Raw genomic sequence first — 20,613 nt, 5'->3', positions numbered from 1 at the left:
GTTCAATGGTAATACTATTCCCTCTGCCACTCTCCAGTTTGTGGGCTTCAAACGCTCACTGTTCCTCTTTTCTGCTCCCTGCTCTGCACGGCACACTTTCATGCTCACTTTGTTGGCAGTGTAAGAAAATATTAACTTGCTCACCACTTCCAGACTTCTCAACCATTTATGACAGGTAGCACCAACTGGGTAACCAACCATGGCAGATGTGGTCTAAAAATCAATGTGAGATAAGATTGGTTGGTGCAGGTATCAGACTTCACAGAGTAAGACTGTGCAGTTTGTGTTTTTTACACTTGCGAATACTGTTAGGGCAATGTCATTGTATTGCAAAGGGGAGGGGGATGTTACTTTGACATCTTCTACACACTACACAGTGTTTCTCTGCGGCCTGCTTGGCTGCCACTGATGCTCTGTGTTCGGAGTGTTCCGGGCCTGTTGTAGTCACTGACGCGCAAATTCTCCCATGCCAGGATCGCGGGGCTGCTACAGCAGCCAGCATGGCCACCTGGGCCCCGAGCTGAGGCCCCTGCAGTCCCCCGAACACCACATCGAACCCATCTATGAAGACCGCGTCTACCAGAAGGGCCCGATGCGGAGCCTGAGCCAGAGCCAAGGGGAGCCCCTCCCATCAGGCCATGCCGGCACCTACCGCACCAACACGGGTGAGTCCCACTGCCGCTGCCTCGCGTAGCCACCGTGCGCGTAAGCCCTGCCGGGGCCACCCGCAGGACCTCCTGCGGGAGCATCCGAACCTTGGCGGGACAATCTGCCAGGATGCAGCTGAGCGGTGACCTCATTAGAGCAGGACTGGGTGGTGTTTACGCCCAAGCGATAAGTGGCTGTGCGTGTCAGCAGTGATGGGGGAGGGTAGACACTATAGCCCTTCCATATTAGCATGTCATTTGCTTTATCTTGATTTCAGTATGACATATAGCCATGTTTAGCATGCTAATCTGATTAGCAGCTCATTATTTATGTTTTTTATTCCGACCCCATTTTGCAGTTTCCTCAGAGGTATTAGTCGGAGAGAATTAAAAAGTAATGGCTTTCCTGCAAGAGTGGAAAAGATTAAAGTAATCATTATATTATGCATTTTAACGCGTATTTGGGGGGCTCTTGGGAATTTGAGCCTCTGAACTTATTTTAATGCCAACGTTAGCATCTTTTATCTGATGGTTACATTTCAGCCCCACACATTATGTAATTAATCTGGCATTTGCTGTTGTAAAAGAAGTGGAGTGTACGACACTGGACTGTTCTTTCGATCCTTCCTTTAATATCATTCACTCTTGAACGGTTACCTCACCTCCTCGCCTGCGTCTGCACGAGACCCACCAAAGACCAGCCCCTCCACGCTAATCTAGCAATAATGGAAATGAGCAAACTGGGCCAAGGTTACGCCAACAGAAATAGATCGGGGCTCGTGGTCCCACGGGGGCGCGCTGGCAACTCCGAATCTGAAGACCAAAGCAGAGCACCACATCTCACTGTCTGCATTCCGGAAGGGCGGGGGTTGAGGACGGAGGATGAGGGCCATGCACTGGAATTTCACCACTCAGAGATGTCAGCTCTCTGTCACCTAGATCCACTGGGTGGATAAAAATCCATATCACCAGTTTTAATAGCGGACCACGGCAGTAGTCTTCCTCCCTTGCTATTCCTCCCTTGCTGTGTCCTTCCGTGACCTTTGTGAAGCGCAGCTTATGATGGTTTATGCAGTTTCGATTCCCTAAACTGCTGCCATTGGCAAACGGCTTGGTAGCTGCGGCAGACTGTTGAAAACGATGTTCTCCGCCACGTTTCCCCTCGCTCTAGAGACTGTGACTGAGATGATGCTTTTTTTCCTCTCAACTCTGTCTTACCCCTTCAGAATCTCTTTTACGTTTTCTTCTGATCATGTGAATTGAGATTGATTTTAAGCACGCAATTTGCGATACGTTGAGCATACCTCTACCGTTACCTTCAACACAAGCCTTTTACATGTTTAGAACATGCCTTGGCTTCCTTTGACACAAATAAATGACGGCGCCTGACTCTTAGTTACATGAAACACATGAAGAGGGCGGGACTTAACGCTCAGGATGCTGTGCTACATGACTGCTTCCATTATAAATGGAAATGTATAATGCATTAGTTTCTGATAGCACATGTGTTTGGTGACTAGACTCCAGTGCCACTGACAATGATATTATTTGTCATAAGTGATGTTGAATTTTCCAGTATGGCTATGGTGCTCATTAAGGCTGTATTATTTCCATCGTGGCGATTTGTTTTTAGTCTGATTAAAGCCGTAAGTCACTCGCAGGATTCTGTGGTGTTTTCGCGGAAACATGACTCAATCCTCGGGCGAGGCCATTTCAGGTGTAGGTCTGAATTGGCACTCCTGCCCCTCATGCCTGTGCATGCACATGGACGTGGGTAAGGGCCGCCAGAGGCGGAGCTAATCTGGGCTCCGTGTTAGGAGCCACATGACTGTGTGTAGAGGCGAGTGTTGGCGGTGACAGCGGACCGTTTTGTAGGGAAGACAAAGCAGGTGCAAAGTGAGGTGAGTGACTTCATCTGGCCTAGTTTAGACGACAGGCCAAAACAGAACTGTGAAGGGCCTTGGCCAAGGTTAGACCAAGCTCTCTCTCTCTCTCTCTCTCTCTCTCTTCTTCCTTTTCTCTTTTCCTCTTGTCCTCTCACTCTCTTTCCCTTTCTTTCTCTGTCCTCCTCCCTTTTCCCTTCACACTCTCTGTATCACACTCACACATACTCTTACTCTGGCGCACACACACACAAACACACCCACATTCAACACTCACGTTTCATATCCTGAATTACAGGTTATATCCCCAGTTTCAAGCGAATGAATCTATCAAAGAAGGCCTACCTGCACTGCGGTGTGCTATCAAGACATGTGCAGGACAAGTTTAACATAATAAACCTGCTCTATGAATGAACAGATTATTTCACATTTGAACTCCTAAGAGGATCGTTATAAATGAATTAAAGCGATTTTTTTTTCTGCACCCTAATTTTAACTGTGACTCAGAGTCTAAGTAGATTTCAGGCGGCGCTAGACAACACAATTATGTCCAGATTACTACATGTTGCTTGTAGTTACAATCTTGCAGTTCTCTGCTGTTATTGACAGACGCCATATGGTAAGACTAGAAGGCATGCCAGACATGTGCTCAAATCCTTTTAAAAGGTTCCGCACAGCTTAGTGCGCTAGAGACACTTTATGAGCGCCTGCCATGCGCTATCCTGCCTGCTTTTACTAAGTTAAAACAAAATGGAGTGGAGCCGCAAATCCAGCACAGAGACGGATCCCCTGACTGTCCCCTCGGTCCGTCCCCCCGCCCGCCTCGTGCAGTTGCTCAGGCAGCTGAGCACCAAAGCAAATGCATCGCAAGAGAGCCCTGGCTCCACGCTCTGTGGGATAGATGCCCAGACTGAGGCGAAAAAATGGATTTACTTAGTTAAATTGTGGCCATTGCTTCCACCAAAATGGTTTGCTTTAATAGTGCCCTGCACATTTGGATTGTGTCAATAAAATTGCTGCAATATAATCACATTCTGTGTTTAAGTCATTCATCTGATCGAATATACTGGAACTGGACTCTGTATTCATGAAAGAAGTTCGTTGTGCAGATTTTTTTCTCCAGCCAGAGTATTCTGGAAGAGAGGACCAGACTTCTAGAGGAAATGAGAGCAGGAATTAGAGTAGTAGGCACTCACTTGTGTGATGGTAGAGTAGCGTCTCACAGCACTCACCTGTGTGATGGTAGAGTAGCGTCTCACAGCACACACCTGTGTGATGGTAGAGTAGCGTCTCACAGCACACACCTGTGTGATGGTAGAGTAGCGTCTCACAGCACACACCTGTGTGATGGTAGAGTAGCGTCTCACAGCACACACCTGTGTGATGGTAGAGTAGCGTCTCACAGCGCTCACCTGTGTGATGGTGGAGTAGCGTCTCACAACGCTCACCTGTGTGATGGTAGTGTCTCACAGCAACTGGCCAAAGTTGATTTTGATATTCTCTTTTGTTGACATCTGTCTACTTTTTTATCTTAGGTACTGGTTTCTCAATGTCTTTTGAATCTAGTAGCAGAGGTGGAGATTAGGCAGAGTTTGTCATGTTACATTGGGAAGGAACAGGAAAACATACTTGTGAACATGGATTTCTGAAAGCAAATTTAGATAAACTGGTAATTCACTGGTTATAATATACATGTTCAGGTTATAATATACATGTTCATACACTGATTATAATCTACATGTTCAGGTAACATGCTACAGAATCATTTGAATTATTTCAATTGAGGACAAGGACTTTTATTTTGACATAGGTTTGTCTTCTGGCAATAAAAGTCTTTTGACAGTAGGAATTAACCATGGAGGATATTTTTTTGGGAAAGAAGTTGCATGTGGGAAACCAAGTCTTAAGGTTTTGGCCTTGTTTTCTGTGCATGTGTACATACGTGTGTGTGCAGTTATTTCTGTGGCATGTACCTCAAGAACTTACTGGATGTGGCTGAAATTATTTAGTTTTCTGATCCTAAGCCCAGATCAAGAGACAAAACCTCAGAAATATTTCCACATTCCTTTGGAGATTGCATGAATAAAACTCATTTAAAGAAGGATCTGATAAGATCTATTTTAGATTGTGGTTTATTCCCTCTGTATATTCATATATTGAGATGTTGGTGAAAACACAGAAAAACAGAGAATTAGATTTCTTTTTTTCCCCTAATAGACGAGGAACCCTTTTACTCTATGTAATTACAGTATATTGTGTACTGAAGTGGAAAGCATATATTTCTCAGTGCATTTGTGAATTTCACTCAGGATTTCGCCAGGATTGCAGCTGTGTTTGTGAGCCAGTTTTATATGCAGTTCTTCTCGACAGCGCACAGCCGATTCAGCGGTGGGACTCCTATGTGCTGCACAACGTTGTTATTGGGATATCCTTCGAGCATAATCTATCATGGTTAGCTGCTTTGCAGTGTAATGATTGGTTTATGCTAAGAGCTTCGGATGAAGATGCGTGCTAAGATAATAGCGTCTTTCACGCCTCCCCCCGGCCACGCCCCCCCCCCCCCCCCCCCCCCCCCCCCCGCGGACATCACCGCAGCAGGACCCGCGCTCGCACGGCTCTGAAATTCAAACTTAATCAAGTCAATTAGGCTCTGATGCGCGAGGCACAGCGGCACGAGCGCACGCGGACGAAAACGTGCTGCAAACTCTCGTTTTGAAAATGAAAGGCGGGATTAGCCCAGCCCTGGAGGAAGACACATCTGGAGGGCTGACTCCCCCTCCTCTTCCTCCCATCTCCTGTTCAAACACCATCACCTTCTAGGGAGGTGGAGAGGGGGAAACCCTCTTAAAAAGTGTTTGCCTTTTTCATCACGGTGACTGTATCATCAAAGAAGACTAATATGACTCACAACTTATTTCAAAAGGCCGTTTTGCTTAACCCTTTAAGCTAATTCTCTCTCTCTCCCTGAATCTGTTCTATATGCTAAATAACAGCCCCTGACACACTCGAATAAAACCATGGCTGCTTCAGAAAGGAGGAGAAGGGAGAAAAGACCCTACTTTTACCTCATCAGCCAAGTTCACTTTAAGACTGTAAAATGGCTCTTGTAACGAGAGGACATGAAAGTAAAGAGCGTTCAAGAGTGTTGCTAATCGTCTAGTTATTAAACCTCTGCAGTTCAACAAGGAGATCCAGTGGACACCAAACTTTAACACTGAAATCGTTTCATAGAGCACCATGTCCCTGTGTTGAGCACGACATAGTTTGCCTGGAAGCGCTGGAGCAGTGTCCCCTGGCCCCCGCCGGACACTGCGATCCTCCACCGGGCCCGACCAGTGCGGCCTAGGGGCTGCCGGTTGGCCGATTAGCATACAACTTTAGCATATCACTCGGGTGGGTTATAGTGTTCGATGCATTATTGGGCATGGTTCACCTGCAAAGGCTGTTCTACCTCCCTGTGCCTCAGTCGTTCATGCGCATGGTTACAGGTGCAAACGTAATGCAGACGAGGGACATTGAACTCTGGGGCCATTATGTAAGGGGGGGGGGGGCCTGCTCTGGGCTCGTGAAGGACAGAGTTCATAATTCTTGATTATCAGTGTGAGACAGTGAAATGCCGCAGTTTATGCCTGTCGAGCCCTTTGAAAGAAAAGCCACTTAGCTTTTAAATGTTCACACATCCGTTTACATGTGTAATGAATGAGGAAAGAAGAGCTACAGTAAAAAGCTACAGAAATGAGCAGAGTGGGTCAGTAGACTGGGGCAGGAAGGGCGGCTTATAAAAGTTGAGTCTTCCAATAAATGAGTGGTAAAAGTCCACATTGTAAAAATGAAGGCAGCTGCACAGCCAGCACTGGGCAGCTTTCTCTCATATTTGGGGGATTTGGAGGGATCTGACGCACAGGTCTCTTGGAGAGAGATGCTTTTGCTGCAAATTACCTGCCTCCGGATGGCCAATAAAGCCGTCGGGGGACAAATTCCATCGCGACGGCAGCACCCACAACCGCTGCTCTGGCTTTTAGCAGAGGGCATCTGACTAATGGTCACATTTTCACAAAGGATGTGCACTTTTTGAGGGACGATTGACAGCTGGGGATGGGGCACGGAAGTGACAAAGCACGCACAAACAAAACAACCCTGGTAACTTCTTGATTTAAGTAGCCCATGTGTCTTTGCGCCTGGGCTGTTGTGTCGTGATGGCACGTGCTAATATCAACCCTACTGACACGTCCACAGCCATGCGACACACTCATGTGGGTTACGTCCCGTTAAGAGCACGAAGGTCATAAAACTTAGAAACAACTTATCAGTAAACATCGAGTATCGCTGGCTGCAATTGTTAATTGGCACATTGGCTCCACGCCGCGCCACTGGTCGATGCTGCATTGTTAACACGTCGCCTGGCCGCCAAAGCTGTCCCTGGAGGAAAGTGAATCACGTACGCATCATAAACAGTGGACCACTAGCCAGCATGGACGCGCCGTTCACAGAAGAATGGAAGAATGAAAGGCTTTTACAGTTGAAAGTGACCTCGGCGGATTCTCAACTGTGGCCTGGCACTTTTCCCAGCCTATGCACTTCTGCAGGTTTACCATGCCAGAGTGTCTGCAGGTTTACCACGCCAGAACGTCTGCAGGTTTTCCACGCCAGAACGTCTGCAGGTTTTCCACGCCAGAACGTCTGCAGGTTTACCACACCAGAGTGTCTGCAGGTTTACCACACCAGAGTGTCTGCAGGTTTACCACGCCAGAGTGTCTGCAGGTTTACCAGACCAGAGTGTCTGCAGGTTTAACACACCAGAGTGTCTGCAGGTTTTCCACGCCAGAGTGTCTGCAGGTTTACCACACCAGAGTGTCTGCAGGTTTACCACGCCACAATGTCTGCAAGTTTACCACACCAGAGTGTCTGCAGGTTTACCACACCAGAATGTCTGCAGGTTTACCACACCAGAATGTCTGCAGGTTTACCACACCAGAATGCCTGCAGGCCAGAAATGCCGCTGATGGAAATTCAAGAATTCTAAGGTCATGCAGCACAGCACAACACCATTACAAGGCATTAAGGATGCACTAAGGCTTTCACTCTGTGTTCATGTAAACGGTCCCTGTGGTGTTTCCTCATCGGGGCTTTTACGCGCTGCTTTTCTGTTACTAAATATGGCCTTGGAAATCCTTTGAAGGGGGATTCTTAAAATTCTAAACCTTCAAGCAGGATTCTTTGAAAGCATTTTATTTTGTTTTGCTTTTCCAAAATTCCAAAGTGTTTCCTTTTGACAGACAAGATCATATGAAATGTGAACTCCAAACTATGACTGAGACATCTAATCATTTGACAGTATCAACGTCTGCATGTCAAAATGAGTGAACAGAGCCATTTTCTCTGAGTGGTGGAATCAAAAGGCGCCATCTGCCAGGTGTGATCTCCTGCTGGAGGAGGGTGCTGGAAGCCGCAGCCGCACTCGGCCCCTCCGGGCCCTGCCCGCACGGCCCAGGACCGGCAGGCAGATGTGGTCCCTCACTGATCTATATATAAAAGGTCAAGTCATTTGAAAGAGTGACCCATTATCCAAACAAATAGAATGCTCAGCCTCAATCAAGGGCCCTGGTACGACTAGAGATTAGGAGTGACTCATGAGGGCCTGCCACGATGGGGGAAGGCAGCTGCTAATATCCACCTCCTACCGGGACTGGCGCAGATCGGCATCCTCGGGGCGCACTGGCTTGCGCTGTGCAGACATGGGAGTTGGCCATCAGCCCAGGGCACTTGCTGTCACACAGCAGAGATCGGACCTGCGCCGCGTGCGGAAGGCGACCGCAGCGTTCCGGCAGACCTGCGAGATTCCGCTCGGTGATATTGGTGATATTTTTGTCACAGGCAGCGTGTACCACGTCTGAATGAACTAGCACACTTGTCCAGCAGACAGAAAAGTACCGCCTTTGCTTGAGCAGTTTTCGGTGTACAAAACACTGCCCGCTGTGCATCAGTCCTGTCCTCCGACATCTCCGGTGTTTATCCGTAGCCCGACAGACCGATTAGGTGTGGAAGGTGAAGGCTCAATTAAGTAGAGAACGGAGGCTTCAGTGTAATTGAGAGTGGCTGGTTATCCACGAGCTTACTTCTGGCTGGCAACTGTAGAGGTTTGCAGGGACCTTCGCAGGAAAAGGACGGGTGTTGCGGGAAGAATCTTGAGTTCATTTGCCTTGTTCCGTTATGAGCGGCCTGCACTGGGGGCGTCATCTGTGTTTGAAATGAACAGGAGGAGCCTGTCGAACTGTCGGCCGGAACAAAAGACGCAACGGATGGCGCCACACGCAGAGTGCTGCCTGCCGTCCAGTTTACCAGACAAAGCGCAATTTTATTTCCATTTTAGCGATGGGCTGGTAATGGGCTGTTGTTTCTTTGTGAATCTTTAGACTTTCACGGAAGACTGTCCCTGTCCTCCAGAATTTGGCTGCTCTTTGTCGACCCTTTCAGTTAATATTAGCTAATGGTGTCTAAAGGTCACAGGAAGGTTGGTCTTTTACAGAGTAGTCAGAGAGGTAATGTTCTAGCCATAATGATAAGTGGGGCTTCAGATTGTCTCACACACACACACACACACACACACAGACTCACACTCACACTCACACACACACACACACACACACACACACTCAAACAGGCATCTGTCACCGACATATGAAGCAGAATCTTGATGAGGCTGATTAGATTTTCTTGGCATAAAAACCTGCCAAGCAAAAACTGATGCGTATTTTAACCATAACCAAAAGATCCATTAATTGATTGCAATTAATAAGCAAACCCAATTATTATTCACTAATAATACTAGTGGTAGAGAAATATTTGACATCCTTGCTATTGGCTTGAATCCCAAGGAATTTCCCCCGTTGCTACTAAACGGTGAATGGTGAGATGCCCAGATTGGATTATGGCCTGGAGCATCCGTCCTCTCTTATGTTTGAGTTACAAATATGTGTTAGCAAAAAGTTTATTAGCTAATTTGGCACTGAGTTCATTGGAAGCAATTTATTTTACTATTTTTTTATATCTGAAATCTGCTTCATGCAATAAAGACCTTTAAGACTTCAGGACTTAACAATGCTAATAGGAGGCTAAAGTAACTGTTCCTTTTGTGCCCTTAAAATAATCAGTTTTTCAAAGGCTGCTGTTTATAGCTTCTTTTTTTTTTTTTTTTACAAAAAAGGTCATTATATTTTAGTCCTAGCTGAACAGGCTCCAGTCTCATGTTCCGCTCTACAGGTGGCTCGGTCCTGCTTCAGACATTGATATTCTGTTCAGCTCAGTGCTCCTAATTTTCCCCTGCCCAGCCAAGTTAGAGCTCAGACTACTTTCTCTCATGCTCTCTCCCTCTCCCACCTCCCCCGACACCCCTCTGACTCACCTTCCAACTTCGTTACCGCGACTGTCGGGACCGCTGGCCTCCGCTGAGCGTCCGTAGCCCTCTCCCGCTGCGGTGCAGCTCTGCCCCGTCGCCCAGACCCAGCGCTGCCTGCATCGCACTCTGCTGCATGCGCTATAGAGGAGACCCGGACTGCGGGAGCTTCCGTCCATCGATCGTCTGGGCCGTCCGATTTATGGGCTCGGACTGCGCGAGCAGCCACGTTAGCGTACCGGCGAAATGAATACTATCCACTACCTACAGCCGGGACGGTTTTTTTGTTTTGTTTTGGTTTTTTATGTTTTTTTTTTTAAAGCGGTACGTCCGTGTAAGCGTTATTCACAGTCCACAGGGGCCTAAATGAGCCGAAGTTACCGCGCAGCCTGTGATCTCTTAAGTTCTCTCCTCTGAGTTTAGCGTCATCTGCTTTCAGACGAGCCATTTGTTCATCTCCGCGGACTGAATCAAGCTGTTCCTTCTTCCCTTAGCACTAATTTATCGCTGACAACAGGAGCGCCGAGCAGGAACGCAGCGCTTGCTCTGCTTTATAACTGCCGTCCGGTTACTCGTGATTTAGCGCTGTTCCCGCAGAAGTGTATCCCCCTCCGCCATGCCTCAGCCTTCCCACTGACGTTCTCCTGTTATACTGCCCGTATGCATTTGAAGCCTTTGATGTTTATAGTGGCCCCGGTTTCTGCTCTTTTAGCAGTTCCATCTTCCTCTCGAACAGCTTGTACAGCTGCCGGCTGATCGCTGGAGCTCAGTGCGAGGTGCGCGAGCATTTGGAGTATATGTTACGTGTGTGGTTGTTATCTCCTGTTGGACGTGTGAGAATTCCGTGCTGGTGTAACGATTGATTCATTCTGTTTCTGTCCCCTTTTCTCGTCTCCAACTCTGCCATTCCTGTTGGCCCACTGTGTCTCTCCGCTGTTGTCTTCATCTCCCATTGTTGCTCTCTTAGACCTGGTCAGCCAGATTTGTGAGCAGGTCCTGAACTTTTTGCTTTGTCCCAACTCTCCTGCCGTAGCCCCGTCCTCCCCTGGTGTCGACTCCGTACCCTTGCAGAGAACGGGAAGCCAGAACGCCACGGGGACGTACCCGCGCGGGGGCTACACAGCAGGCCCGGCAGGCAACTACGTAGACCCCTACCGCACGCTGCCCTACTGCTCTTCCGTGGAGTCCCCCTACAGCAAGTCGGGCCCCGCCTTGCCCCCGGAGGGCACCCTCGCCCGCTCGCCTTCCATAGACAGCATCCAGAAGGACCCAAGGTAAGTCCCCGCAGTTGCTCCTGACGCCCAGGCACACCACTGACAGCCCATCGTGCATGTGCTGACTGCATCTCAGCAGGGACTGGAGCTAAGCACATGCCCCCAGTGGCATGTTGAGGACCCCCTCGTGGGGGTCGCATGTTGGAGACGGTCTTGTCAAATTTCCCATGCCTCGGTTTTATCGTCGGGACGTCGGCGGCGGAGTGGTGCTCATGCTCTAGGCTCGGGGACTCTTTCTGTGCATTTTTCCCAAACGTAAACTTCAGACTTGCAGGAACTTGGTGAAAAATGTTTGTTTTTCCAGCAACATAGATTTTCATGTTTTGATAAAGAAAATGCAATTCACATCAGTAATGCACACACTGATCTATAAGCAATTTCATGTGTTATTACAGCATGAGTGTGCGAAGAGCAGTCTTTCTCAATATTTCTGTCTCCAGATCGATTTATATAAGAAAACTATCTCTGTGGTTAATTATGCATCTGTCTTGCAACAGTGCTGACATGACCAAAATGAGAGAGAGAGAAAGTGAAGTTTTCAGAGCAGATCTAAAGGCAGCGTTGAGTTCCTTCAGCCTGTTTGCTTTAGTACATAATTTAACAAGTGGGGATAACTTGTAAACATTTTAAATATGTAAATTTTTTGCCTCCTGTATGTCTCAGTTTTTTGGGGTGTTTTGTTGTTGTTGTTGTTGTTGTTGTTGTTGTTTTGCTTGGGTTTTTTGTTGTTTTGCTTTGATTTGTTTTGGTTTTGCTGGCTGTAAAATTATGCTAACAAAAAAGTGCTAGCAGTACATCAGTGGAAGTTATAATTGAGATCAGCTGAGGTAAAATGCCTCAGATGTCTCTAACCACCAGGCTTCAGATTCAAGACCCCTCAGACATCAAATAACTGCAATAGCGTAGGTTCAGCTGAAGCCGCACTTGTCTGGTCATTGTCCACGTGAACAAGCCCTGAGACGGAAGCACAATACAAAACCTCTATAGAAGGCTTCTGCCTGTTATCGGAAATGGGCCCCTGACCTGAACCTGAGCAGCGTGGAAGTGATTCTTCTCTGAGCCTTCTCTCTCTTCAAAAGAGTTCTAATAAAATAAGTCAAATGCACTCATTTCTTTTTATGGGCTCTACAGTGCTGAATTAATCAAGTGTCATCCTTTAGCCCGCGTGGATTTATGTGCAGACTTTCGGCTACGGCTGGATCTCCTCACTGTGTTTCGATGCCTCGCCTGTAGTTGATGAAGGGCAACATGGTTGGTGGCTTCAGTAGCTGCGGTCGGTTTTAATTGGAGGGGCACGATTCTTTGTCAGGGTCAGAGGGAATGATGACCGCCCACCTCCACCCCCCCAACCCCCCATGATCTGACAATCCCCCCCCCCGATCTGTCTTTGGCAGCATTGGAGCTAATGAGCTCTGAATGGTTAGGCCTGTTGCAGAAGCTGCTGATAGCTGAGGACAGCGTGTGGGTGGGGGGGTGGGGATCCTAATGATGCCCGGTGCGAGCTACCTGTCTGATGCTCGCCTCGCCTCTGGCCGAGGCGTTTTCTGTGCAGATGCTGGACTGCACTGGCATTTATTTATTTATGTTATGTCATGTTTTTTTATTCATCCTCAGGTTTTTTTATTCATCGAGTTATTCAATCGTTTTTTTTTTTTCATTAACATTTACCTGCTTGAACGAACTTCTAAGTTTGACGTTATTCAAAATATCTCTCGCAAATTGATGGGCACATTTAAAAAAAAAACAAAAAAAAACCACGATGAGGCCCTGCCTCTGCTGGGCTGCCCCAGGCACTGTAGACCGGGGGGAGGGACTAGAACACTGGTCTGGGTCTGTGGAATAAAGGCTACAGCTCTCTGCTCTGTTAAAGTGCGAGGTGCCACAGAGCAACAGTGGTTGGGGATGGGGGCAGAAGGCAGAGGCATGGAGTGCTGAAACGTAGCTGGCACCGGCGCCACCCAGTACCAATACTCGCTTCCGTATGTGACACAATTCCATGAAAATTCTCGTGAAAATGCCTTTATTTCCCGTGCGGTGGAAATAAGATGAGCGGCGGGTCCCCCCCTCCGGTCCTGACGCCACTGCCGTCCGCACCTTGTCAGTGGCTGTCTCGTGCTCGACTTCCGGAGTGGCCATCCCATGGACGTTTGGCGCCTGAGCTCTTGTGAAGGTGTTTACTTTTTCCCGACGGCTCTGCTGGGCTGGCGCGAGCCTTCAGGTGAGCCCGATTGCTGCGGACTGACAAAGCGTGACATTTTCTGCCCTTTTCTCCCTCAGCAAAACGCAGGAGGGGTGTGAGGAGAGAGAGAGAGAGAGAGAGAAGCCAGAAGGGCAGCCTACCAGAAGAGCTCACCCAGTCCACTTTGTGTAGTCAATCGCATTAGTAACATGGCACAGAACAGTGTAGATATACACAGTAGCAGAGCCTCTAAAAAACTGCTACACGGGGATGAAAGTGTTCTTCTAAGAGCCTCGTCCATGGCGTGCTGTGATTAAAATGTATTAAAACACATTAACATGCTTTGTTAGCCTTGTTAATGATTATTGCACTGTAAAAAAAATCGTTCACTGTGAACTATAAAAACCTTCCGCAGCCGGGTGCATCCGTCTCCGCGCTGCCGTCTTGCCGCCACGCTAGGCGCACCTTTGGCCCGGAGGGGACGCCGCCGTGGGACATTGCCACATAAGCAACAATGACGTGGGCCGTAAAAGAAAGAGGGCGCCGCACGGTTAGGTGAGCGTGTCCACCGAGCCCTGCAGGGCATCAGACTGGGGGAGTCAATGAAGACAAATAAACCTGATTGAGTGGGGCCTATTGATTTGTTTCCATGGAAATGGGCCGAGGGCAGAGGGAGATGGGGTGGGGTGGAGGGCAGCTTTCTGCAAATTGCAAAAACACAAATACGGATCTTTTGAGCACGTCCTTAGAGGTCCTTCCTGTGGCCAGCCCCATCGATCAGAGATGCGAGTAGGAGCTGTGGCTCTTCATGCCTTTAACACGGGGCACCTCACCCGCTTCTACCCCCTGGCAGGCCGCGTCGCGGCGCTTCTTCTCCACTTGTGCCCTGCCCGAGCACAAAAGCTTCACCCAGGCCGGGGAGCAGAAGGTCACGCCGCCTAATGCTCAAGAGCTTCAAGAACGAGGGCTTCTGTATTGCTACAGAAGATCCGGCTCTCGGCGCGTCAGCCTTTAGCCACGCCCCTCCCCGGTGGATGAGCGATGGACCTGCCAGATATCGAACAAACGTTCATCTCTCATTTAAGGCGCCTTAGAAGGATCGGATTACTGCATTGAGCTTCTCGGCCAGCTCGGTTCGCTCGTGGGGTCGACTGTAGTCAGTGGCGTGACACGTTTCGGGCGGGCCGGCGTGTCGGCCTTGTGATGGCGCCGCCAACCTCGGGTCCTTCGCAACAGATCAGTGACGGGGCAGCATTACTGAAGGCGAGCTCTCCCTACTGTCTTTTCAGTGAGGTCACATCACATGCCCGGGAGGCCTTCGAAGATCTGCTTATGGAGAGAGAGAAAGAAATGGGTGGGGAGAGATGGGGAAAGAGAGGAGGAGGAGAGAGAGAGAGAGAGATGATAAAAGAGAAAACAGAGGGAGCAGGGCTAGTGTCCTGCTGGGTGTGTGAAACATATCGAGCTGTGATCATACAGAAGCTTCCATCACTGCTCTGTAGCTAGCTTGCTGTCGGGGTCTTCTCATGTTCTGGAAATGGATAAAAGGCCTCAAGCAAGTCGCCACTGCTGATCCAGAATCCCTCCTGCCATAATTCATGCTGGCCGTACAAGACCCTCGGACCAAAGCGTCCGCACTCTGTTATTAGCATTTAATCATCCAGACAGCATAGCTGGTTAACACCATTCATTATCCTAGGCACCGCGTACTTGTAAATAAGGTCTGCTAAGCTTCAGTGGCATAAACAAGACCGGGCAAACCAGTCTGTTGCCTACTGACTCAGGTTTCCTTCAGCACCCATCCCGAGGCCCGTGAACCCCCCCCACTCAACCCCGCCAGGTACATGCAGGTGTCATTCGCAGTCCTCGTGAGAAACACCCAATGCCTCGCTGTGCCACATTAACGGGACGGGACCCCCGACGAGCATGTCTGACCCTCGATCAGCCTGCACGTGCCGCTGATGAGGCTGATCCCAGATTCTGTTTGATCCCCACCATTGTGGGCCCTTTGTTTCTGGTGTAATGACATACATTTTGCATGCACGATTTCTGCAAGATTCGCTGCCAAGTGCTTTGTGATGGAAATTGGGTGATTGAGGGAGAGTGTTTTGCCAAGCAAAACAAGCCAAGTAATTGGTGCATCCATTGTGGTGGGAAGCTACTCTCGCCAGTTTGTTTATATTGGGAGGTGGTGGTGACTGTCTCTGTGTACACAGTCTCTTTCGCTGGAAGATTGAGTTGTCATGCTTTGTATGACCAGTTCTGCTCCTAGGCTTCACGGTAATTGCTGTCCTTGTCAGGAGTTTCGTTAACAGCTTGTTACGGTTGCATTTAGTCAACGACGGCAAGGGAAGGCCTATCGGATCTGCCTTTCCCATGCAAATGTTGTTGTGTTCATCCTCTACCAGAATCTGATTAAGGGACCACGTCCCATCATGCAGAGCTGCTATGTGTGGAACGCAGCCCATCGTTACCTGCAAATGGAAATACAACTGGAACAATAAATAAAGGTTATTGCACCTAAGATAGTTTATATATCCACGGCTGGTGCGTTACTGGAGTGAAGATGGCAGCATGTGCAGTCCCTAAGTCAGTAGAGACGGGGGGGGTGGGCTTCTTTGTACCAATTTCAAAGCTCCCACTGCAGATTGCTGGAATGTGCCAGTTAAGCAAAATCATGTCTGTTAATGACCATCACCTTTGTTCCCGTCCACACGCTGTCCAGCTCTTTCAGCTACTGCCGCACTTTTGCGGCGAGGAAGCGGGGTCCGGTCTGATGTTGTGGAGGCGCCATGGTCGGGAAGTGCTTGAGAAGAGAGGCGAGTTCCTCCGGATCTGCATTCCTTCTTGGCTTTGACCTTTAGCAGTGACATGGACCAATTCAGGCATTAACCATCAATTATCTGACGCAGCGCTCGGCGGTGGCCTGAAAATAGAGTGGTAGACAACAAAAAATGGATGATGATTATTAAATAAGGGAAGTGGGTGATCATTACGCTTTGCTGGAGAGCATCTCCTGTCGTTTCCAGCTCTGGCTCTTTTGAGTAGGCTTTCAGCCTTACTCGAGCTGCCTGTTAACCCCCGCCGCATTCACTGTGATGGAGTGCTCACGACGTGCTTGCAACACTTGTTCTGCTATTGTAGAGGCTTGGTATTATGTTATGGTTTGCTGGTCAAAAAAAGGGGCTTTAAAAACAACCCTATATGTGTATAAGTGAACGGATTCACACGGGCTCAGGATTGTTTCTTTTGTAGTTGTTTATGCTTCTTTATGTTGGCTGCTACGCCTGTAAGGGAGACTTGGCGGTGCTGACGTTGTCTTGGGAGCGGAGTAGCTCCAGCCTGATTGCTAGCAGCTCATTTTAAAGGGAGCAGAAAGTGCACCGTTCACTTTTAATGGGATTAATGGGAGCGGTGGAGACAGAAGGCTGGCTTCTCCAGCTGGACCGAGTGCTCCTCCACCTCCACCTCTATCCTGTTGTTTCCCTGCTCCTCCACCTGTTGTTTCCCCGCTCCTCCACTTTCACCTCCACCTGTTGTTTCCCCACTCCTCCACCTCCACCTCCACCTCCATCCTGTTATTTCCTGCTCCTCCACCTCCACCTCCATCCTGTTGTTTCCCTGCTCCTCCACCTCCACATCCACTGCCTTGTTGATTCTGTTTCTGTGGCTCTCGTGTAAGTTGGGGTTGAGCGATGTGATGGCAAATTATCATTACTGTGATAAATTATGTCGTAATATGCTTGTCTTAGCATATCATTGGTATTGTTAGTATTTCTAGAAACACTAACTGCATGTTTCATTAAAAAACAATTATAGAGGCATGATAAACAAACAGTGGTGTTACACTATGCTGTAACAAGCTTAATATTAGATATTAGCCAATGATGGATTTTTTTATTTCAAACTAATAAATAGATTTTTGCTCCTGCTCCTTCTTAAATTGTTTATATTTGTGAATTTTGAATTAAACTGCCACTGTTCTGCTGAAGCAATGTATTGATATTTATTAGCAAACCTCTAAAGGACGAAACATCATGGTACATATTGTGCACAGTGAAAACTTCATCAAGTATTTTGGCCACATCGCCCACTCCCGTGAGAGGCTTCTCTTTTGTTCAAGCATGCGTATCGTCTTTATTTCTGCTCTGTGTGTTGAGCTTCGAGTGCTCACTTGAAATGGCCATTTCCCAGGGCAGAGCAGGAAATAGGCAGGCCACGTGTGGGGAGGGTGTGAGGATCTGTTTTTAAATGCAGGTGGATCTGTTTTTAAACTCTGTTTACCGAGCTGGAGTGGTGCGTCTCCTCGCTGAGGCGCCCCAGAGCCGGCCTGCTCTAATATCATCAAAGGCCTCTGTCTGTCAACGATCTGACCCACTTTGAAATGAAAAGTAAATGTTTGTGGAGAGAGGACACTTCATGCTCAGACATGAGTCATTCTGTTCTCGACTGCTGTTCCGCTGTTCATGCTGTGCAGGGTGTGCGCACACGACTGTTTGCGCACGTGTGTGTGTGTAAGTGTGTGTGTGTGTGCGTGTGTTTGTGTGTGTACCGGTGTGGGGTACCAGAGAGGACAGAAGGTATTGTAGACCTGTGACTTGGGTAACTCCACCTATGGATGCACCTTGGTCCCACCGTCGGGAATGACGATGGCTGCATGTCTTTCAACGTGGTTCCCAGCTCCTCTGCGCCAAGCGCAGCGCTGGTGTGAACGGAGAGGTCCGGCGCAGAACCCAGGGTTATAGACCTAAGTGGACATCCGTGGTGTTGAACGAACTCTCACAGCAGTCATGTCCTGCTGGACTCTATCAGACACAGCACAGGTCCAACTGCAGCACTGGCATTTTTACACCACAGGCTCATATTACTGCAGGACAGAAATAATGCAGCGGTGAGCGCACACACACATGCACGCGCGCACGCACGCAGACAGTAACTTGATTTGACTTCAGGCGGGTCTTTGCAACATCACACAGACTGATCCATAACACATTTAGTCCTGATGGTTATTGACTTAGTGTGTGATTTAGGCCTAAAGGCTGTCTCACCCACACTTTGGAGTAGTTCTTTCAAACACCACCTCGACTAACACCCTTTAATTCAGTCTCGGCTCATCAATGACGCCGGCTGAGGGCTTAATGGCTGCCCGCTGTGTGCAGAAACAGGCCTTCCGCTCTAGAACAGTGTTCGTGGGACTGGCGGAAAGTGGTGCGAGTGGGCATGGGCACAGCTCCTCCAGGTCCCAGGTCCAAACCCAGCCACCAGCCACCTACCTCCGGCTCTAAAATGGTGTCAAAGGCGCACGCCACACAGGAGCCACAGAGCCGCCCTGAACCACAGCTCCGCCTCCACCGAGAAGGACCAGGAATCGACGTGTCCTGCTCGACACAACAAGTGAAAAAGAAATGTAGATCATTCCAAGAAACCAAATACGGGGCTAATGAGGTTACTGAAATTTCCGTTCAGCGGGAGGCCTGTTGAACTGAGGAGGGCCTGCATCCGCTAACGTAAAGCAGCTTTTATGCGCTGCTGCTTTCCGTGCCACTGAGAGGGAGGGAATGCGGGAGCCACCTGCCAGGAGGCCACGCCTCCTTTACGTGAACCCTGTCAAAGCCACGTTTGGGCAGTCCCAGATCTCCCTGCCACGTTCCGTACTTGACTTCCGGCCGGTGTTCTTGGCGTGCATGCTGTTCGTGCGCTCAGCCCTCGTACCAGGAATTATGCCTTTGATCACGTTAACTTTCCTCCCGGGCTGCTAAATACCTGTGGAAGAATATAGCTTTTTTTTTATTGATGGGTTTATATGCAACAATTTTCTAGAATGAAATAAAAAGCGTTCTGGCATACCTACGTTGTGTTCGGTTCAAAGCATATTTTCTATAATCCCGATACATGTGTTAAATGTGTATTTGTTCCAGTAAGGGGATAACTCTCATGTTTAAATATTAAGAAGTATGATATACAGCTAGGCCCAGAGGTTAGTGTACGGTGACCATATTTTAGTTTTCAAAAAACAGGAGCAGACAGGCATGTTATACATAATCACTTTTAGCAAATGCATTTATTAGACTTACGAGACCAATAACAATAGCTGTCAGAGCTTATATTAACCAGATAATCGTAATGATCTGCATTCAGCATTCAGTTCCTTACAAATAACATTTTAAAATCACCTAAAGTAAAAATATATGTTTTCATGGTCAGAGAATAAATTTGTCTTATTAGACTTATAAGCCTAAAATGTCATTTAATTGGGATGTAGGTGGTGGGGTGTAAGTGTAAAGACACCGATGTAGGTCACATGCTGTACACGGACAAATGGACATGGTGAAGACATGAGCCCAACTCTCAGAGCAGGTCCAGCAGCTCTGTTCTGGACCCAGAACGGTCAGACCCAGAACGCCATGCACTTGTGTCTCTCTGCTCTAGGAAGGAGGGAGATGGATTGTCTAATATTGACAAGCGTCCATGTGCTTGTCTGAAACAATGTCTGTGCACAGAGATACGATGAAGCCATCCATATAGGACACTGTTGCACATGCGCACACACACACACACAAACACACACACACGTGCAATGCCACTTTAAATGCTTCTTTAACCAATATACTTGCTTCACTTTTTTTAACCAAAAACTGAACAGAACACTAATTATTTTAATAAGATGGTTACAATGGAGAAAAGCATTATTTTTGAGAGCTCATCCACACTTCAAGTGAAAGAAAATGACAGTATTATTTCACATGACCTCAAATTAAGTGATTTGTATTGCAGTTTGGGTGATTTTCCAGAGAATGGAAAAATGTCTTCCCACCAACCCAAAATAAAGGATAATTAGTTTATAAAGGATAATTCAGATTGGTGTGTCATATGAAAAAGAAGAGATCTTTGTGGGCTTTACCAGTTAAAGACTCACAGACCACATTACCACATTTAACTGCCTACCGTAAAAACACACTGACCATATTACCACATTTAACACTGCCTACGGTAGATACACAGTCTACAGTACCACATTTACCACGTTTAACACTGCCGACAGTAAAGATGACCAGATTTACATTTAAGATGAGCTACAGTAAAGACACAGACTGTATTACCACATTTACCACAATTAACACTGCCTACAGTAAATACACACAGGCGACATTTGCACATTTTACACTATCTAGAGTAAAGACGCAAAGAATCTTACCTAGTCAAACAAGACAAAACAGGCCCAGTGAAAGAAGGTCAT

General features: G+C 48.0%; 1 protein-coding gene across 6 annotated transcripts in view; it reads left to right on the top strand.

The window, feature by feature from the left end:
* The window catches only part of ctnnd2a (catenin (cadherin-associated protein), delta 2a), a 186,434-nt gene that overhangs the window by 95,673 nt on the left and 70,148 nt on the right, over positions 1–20,613 (top strand). For 5 of the 6 annotated variants that reach the window (XM_081717028.1, XM_081717046.1, XM_081717022.1 and 2 more), the window contains 2 exons: positions 474–665; positions 10,891–11,197. In XM_081717028.1, coding sequence (XP_081573154.1) covers positions 474–665; positions 10,891–11,197 — 499 coding nt within the window. The remainder of the gene's footprint in view (positions 1–473; positions 666–10,890; positions 11,198–20,613) is intronic. The other variant, XM_027004434.3, reaches the window with a different exon arrangement.

Source organism: Electrophorus electricus, chromosome 1 (genome assembly GCF_041902795.1).
Source record: "Electrophorus electricus isolate QZ-2024a chromosome 1, ASM4190279v1, whole genome shotgun sequence".
In the NCBI taxonomy this organism is placed as follows: Eukaryota; Metazoa; Chordata; class Actinopteri; order Gymnotiformes; family Gymnotidae; genus Electrophorus; species Electrophorus electricus.
This window is presented reverse-complemented; position numbering and strand designations above follow the sequence as displayed.